This window comes from Crassostrea angulata, chromosome 1 (assembly GCF_025612915.1).
Source record: "Crassostrea angulata isolate pt1a10 chromosome 1, ASM2561291v2, whole genome shotgun sequence".
NCBI classification, from domain to species: Eukaryota; Metazoa; Mollusca; class Bivalvia; order Ostreida; family Ostreidae; genus Magallana; species Magallana angulata.
In genome coordinates this window covers 23034469-23040126 of record NC_069111.1, presented here as the reverse complement: position 1 = coordinate 23040126, position 5658 = coordinate 23034469, and the positions used below count along the sequence as shown (strand labels likewise).

Genomic DNA, 5658 nt, shown 5'->3' with positions numbered 1-5658 from the left:
TATGACCGTACGTTAGGTGTATTTTAACAGAACGAAAAGCCCCTATTGACCAAGCCATCGATCAACCCCTTAAACAGTCCTATTTCTAGCAATATTGTCTGTCAGGATTTTTTCCGGATAAGTCAGCACTCCTTACACTTTAAAAAAACAATGCTAAGTGCCTGCGGTTGGCTTATTATAACTATGGCGAAAAAATTAAAGTTATATGGAAATAAAGGCTTTATTATTTTTTTTGTGACTGCGCCTTATTAAAATGTATAAAAACGAACATTAAAATTATAGAATATATCCATTTATTTTTGGACACATTATATCACAATTTCTTCTAATATTCCATCAAGAACAAAGTGCAATATTTATCATTTATAAAAATTCATATATTTATCTTGGTTGTCAGCCTATAAACTGCATGAATATACACAATTTATAAAGCATAGTGAAAATCTTAATTATTCTTAAATAAAATATCACAGTTGTTAAAATCAACATAAAGAACATCAAAAGGAAAAATTCCTTAAAGACAGTAACATGCATTATAAAACAATAATAAAATTTGAGATGAAGATAAACAAATATGCTAACAAAATAAACTCCACCCATTTCCATATTCTTCTTAACAATTTAATTTATAACCTAGTCAATAGGTAAGAAACATGGTTTCTTTCATAAATATACTGTATGTATTGTACAATTCAGAATTTTAAAAAAAACTTTGTGAAAGTTGGTATTCCAATGAATGAGATAAATTGAGATGTAAAATCAGTTTATGTAGCAAACATTGGTAAGCAGTCTAAACATAAATTTTTTATTTAACTGTTTGTTGTTTTAATGGTCTCTCTTCAAACCATGACTGGCTTATTGCTTCCCACATGCTGATATTCAGTGTTGTACATCTTTGGGGCTGTCATCACAGACTTGGATCCAGGTTCTATAGCAGAAAAGGAAAGTTTCTTAGCTCATTAAAGGCCCTGATGAAGACACCATATGTATGGCACGCCAAATTCACAAAAATAAGCTAAACATAGTTTCACATTTGATAAATTAGGTTTATAGGCTGGGAACAATAGTTTACGAACCACAAACTATAGTTAACGATTTGTTAATTATAGTTTTCATTTGTGTAAAAATTAGTGCCAATTGCTACTGATTAACAATTCAGTTTTAAAATAAAGACTAATATGTGATTAAGTCTGAACATGTTTTAAAAAGGAGACTTTAGCATGTGTAAACCTTAATTTAATGTTTGAGGATTCACATAAAAGAAAACTAATTACCAGGAAGGACAAAAGGTGTATCCACAGCACAGTAATAATTCTCCTTGGCCTTGACATCTGTGGGCTGCTGGAATGATTCAGCATACAGGGACTTGAGGCCCCCATGGGGAACTGGCAGCAGGGCTTTGGGCTGCCTCGGTATGGTGGTGCGGGTTTTGAACCATGTGGGGTCCACCATAGGTAGTTTTTCTCGTGGTACATTGTCTTTTGGAACAGGACTTTAATTAAAAGATGAAAAACATTAAAAGATTTTATTAAAATGCAGGCAAACTATTAATCCTTTTAATTGTCTTTTCCTCCTCCTTTTCTGTATCATAATCATGAATTAATAACAGATAACCTGTTATAGAGTTCTCCTCATTGTTACTGTAGGGTTTGTGATAATGAGTTAACTTTGATGAGTTTTAAATTTCAAAATCTAAATACATTAAAAAAAAAAAACCCAAAACAATGGTTAATTACCAAGTACATGAATAAACATAGGTAATCATAGATTACAAAGCTCACTGAGACAGGCTTTAATTATTATATATCATAAACATTATATTCCATGGTCTTAAAATATTGGATACTGAAGTGTGGTCTGACACAATATCATATAAAATCATAATGTACAAAATTGTATAATAATATTATTATATGTAAATTTCATAGTGCATTGTATGATACAATATTTACCAATTCACTTCTATACAATGCAATGTTGTATCTTATATGATACTATACAATAATGTGTCTATTTATATATTGTATGGTACAATATAGTACTGTATAACACAGTATGATACAATATGATATTGTATCATGATGTGACATCGTATCATGAATGATGATATGATATTGTATCATGATATGACATTATATCATATCATACAATATTGTATCATATTATACATGATACAATATTGTCTCATTTCACATGAAATGTAATAAATGGAAAAAATTCTCAAAATTGTATTTTGTATGTCAATAAAAAAACTGGGGCAAAATATGACTGAAGAATATCATATTTTCATTTTAATTTGTTTTTAACAAATATAAAATCCACTATTGTCTGATTTATAATTAACAATTTTTATAACCTATTTTCTAGGGTGCTTTATATAATTAGAAAATATTTCATGAAAGCCACATCACATTTTTTAATCCTTTAAAGATTAATTTGGCATAATTGAGATAAAATGCGTCTGTCATGTAAATTCATATTGCTGACCAAAAATAGAAATATGAGCCTGATGCTTACTTGTGTTTGAGCCCATGGCCCCATGCTTTAGGGTACTCCTCACATTCCCAGTATGTGGCCACATCCTTTTTGGGGTATTTTTTAAGTTCATTGGGTTTAAAGGACCTGTGGTCTTTATGAGTTGTGGACAAGTAAGGGTCTAGTAAGTTTAATACTCCTTTGTCTCTAACATAGAAAGGTTGACCTTGAAGTTTTGGATTCTGAGTTGTTCCTTGTCCATACTAAAGAGAAAAAAAATGCAAACAGTTTAAAATGTATGAGATAATATATATGTATTACCATAAATCTACTTTTTTCCTGATTTAATTTTCTCTATTTTCATAATCGAATTTATATCGCCAAAAATAAAATACCTGGTACACATATTAAATTATATTCCACTTTGTCATTGGATTAATGTTTTAAATTGAAAAAACTGACTGGCACAACAAAAAGGTTAAAATGCTTTTATAAGTATGTTTCAGTAATTTATATAATTATATCCACAGAATGTGGTGCTTACTTTAGATGGGCCCTCCTTGTGATGATCATTCAGATTGTATGGTTGAGGTAAATTTAGACCAGCGGTGTCCTGAAAGTGATACCTCTGTCTCACACCTGCCTTGTTGGAGAACTCCTCTTTGGTCTCTGTTAACTGGTTTCCCATTGTGAGGGGTTTTCTCCATCCTCCCTTATCAAGCTTAATAAGGTGGGAAAAAGTTTCATATGAGAATGGTGTATTAAGTATAAACACTGTTGCACAAGTGCAGATATACCAAAACTTAAATCTAACAAAAAAATCCCTCTAAATGACTATAACATTGTATATATTAAAATCTCATACTACATCTATCATGAACTTGATATGATACATGTACTTAGAACAATTTTGGGAAACACAAATTTGGAGACATATAAATCATAAAAGTTTACAATTGTACAATTGGTTGAGAAATCCAACTCATTTGACAAATCCATTGTACATGAGATAGATAAGTTTGAGACAAAAAGTTAAACAGGCATGCATGGTCACAATTTAGGTCAAAATTTTATTTTTCTATTTTCATTGTTATAATGCTTTAGTAAAGCATATCTACATTGTAATGATCAACCAAAATTGAGTGTTATAGTTGTAGAGTTATATATATATTATATAAGCAAGACACAGAGCTCAATTACAATTCTTTGTTATTTTAACAAGGCTGATGTGCCTTGTTTTTGTTTATAACTGGTTCAATAATCAGTAAAATTTCTTTTTTCAGCTATTTTTTTTTAGCTATCTTCTGATTCGTTTTGAACATAAACAGTTCTTAGCATTTGTCACATTCATTTTAGGTTTAAAAATTGAATTTTATTTTCAACATTCAAAATGTAAACAAATTAAATCATATTTAAAACTAGCTGAGCTTTGTTTACATAAAAATATTTTTATTTGCAAATATGTTTCCTATATTAACCTATAGAATAGTGAAAATGTTCAATTCTGTGTAAACTTTTTCATGACGTCACAATGGTTATTGCACACGCTTTAACAAAATTAGCAGCATGTTAAAAGTTCACCCCGATATGAACTTGGTTGGTCACGTGATTAAATCCTGTGAAGCCCGAAGGGCTTCTCAGAAGATTTGATCATGTGTCCAACCAAGTTCATATCCTGGTGAACTTTTAACATGCTGCTAATTTCGTTAAAGAATTGTGAGCTCTGTATCTTGCTTAAAACTTTACGACTCAAATTCTGGATAACTATATAATATATTAGAAATCACTCTCAAAGCATTCTAAACCTTAAAAACTGAAAAATAAATTTGTACTAAAATCGTGACAATGTTCCTTTAAAGTGTTCCTACTTTTTCTGCAAGATCCTTGACATAGTTCACTTTCCAGTGTCCAGGTGCCTTCTGGTGGATAGGATTTCCATAGACACCTTTACCATATTTGGTGTCGTGGAAATCACCGTATGTTGTTTTGAAGTGCTGATCTCTCGTGATTTCATCCTGCCTAGCCAATGGTGGAGGGACAGGATCATAGATCAATGCCTAAGAAATACACATGGTGTATACATGTACATAAGCAAGAATTATGGCACACCAAATTCACAAAAATGTGCTAAACAAGGTCTATTGGCTGTTAACTATGGTTTACAAACTGTAAACTATAATTTATGATTCATTTACTTTATTGTTTTCATCTGTAAAACCATATTTAATGGTTGTAATCTATGTATAGTTTAAAAACACTAATTTAAGTTTATCTGTCTACTACTGGCATCCATGCTGAATCTTGTAAAAACTTTATGTTTGGGGATATATATTGTTTGTGATGTAAAATGAGTGATAACAATTAACACACTCCAAATGAAATAAACTTATTTAAAAGAATAATGAAATATGTTATTCTTCTGAAACTGGTTTATTTACATGTACCTACTTAATTTCAATAAACAATATGTTCGGATCTTTGATGGAAATTGTCAAATGAAATGATGTCTGCTTCTACCAATTATATGATGTCATGTAGACTGCATGAGCGCACAACATTTAGCATTATTAATACAACTGTGCACGTTTCCGAATAATCTCTATTGCAAATTAATAGTGAAAATGCAATTGTGTTTATTGGCTTAATTCAAAATGGTCACACCGTAAAACATAGTAACTATATCTTCTTTCAATCATCCGCATTCCACCATCTGCTGTATTGTTGCGATTGACAATAATGCCAAATAACATTATATTTGATGGTGTAAATACCTTAAAATCAGAATTCGGGAAATAATATCCTGGTCTGTGATGGTGACCAACTCCTGTTGATGTTTGCTGCCAATCCTGCCTTGGCTCATTTTTGGTCTCTTGGAAACTCATTTTTTCAAAATATAGGTGTCGTATTTGGCAATATAGTAGAAAAAATATATATTCTACCGAGGAGATGTGTAAAACATAACCTACATTGCCAAAACAAAAGGTATCCTTTCCCTCGTTTTTACCTTGCCGTTTTGTGTCACTGTAACCAAGCAAGCACGAGGAATTATGGGTAAAAAATTGTCACATATACTTTACGACTCAATCTATGATTGAGTTCCGGAAAATGATGTATTTTTGTTGTCATTAACCAATTCGTTTTCAAAAGTTTCATAAATTTAAACAGTAAAATGTAAACATTACG

The 5658-nt window shown here is 30.8% G+C and overlaps 1 protein-coding gene across 1 annotated transcript; it reads right to left on the bottom strand.

Moving 5' to 3' along the window:
• Window positions 1–276: 276 nt before the first annotated feature.
• On the bottom strand, window positions 277–5502 carry LOC128183411 (uncharacterized). Its single transcript, XM_052852395.1, has 6 exons — window positions 5247–5502; window positions 4344–4532; window positions 3020–3196; window positions 2518–2738; window positions 1275–1492; window positions 277–928 (listed from the first exon to the last, which is right to left on the bottom strand). The coding sequence occupies exons 1-6, from the start codon at window positions 5355–5357 to the stop codon at window positions 840–842; spliced, it is 1005 nt and encodes a 334-aa protein (XP_052708355.1). The 5' UTR covers window positions 5358–5502; the 3' UTR covers window positions 277–839.
• Between the last annotated feature and the right edge of the window lie 156 nt (window positions 5503–5658).

Coding starts and splice junctions, on each gene's coding strand:
- LOC128183411 (XM_052852395.1), bottom strand. CDS start 5,357: ATGAGTTTCCAAGAGACCAAAAATGAGCCAAGGCAGGATTGGCAGCAA. Junction 2,739..3,019: donor ACAAGGAGGGCCCATCTAAA/GTAAGCACCACA, acceptor TTTTCTCTTTAG/TATGGACAAGGAACAACTCA. Junction 1,493..2,517: donor GGCCATGGGCTCAAACACAA/GTAAGCATCAGG, acceptor TTTTAATTAAAG/TCCTGTTCCAAAAGACAATG.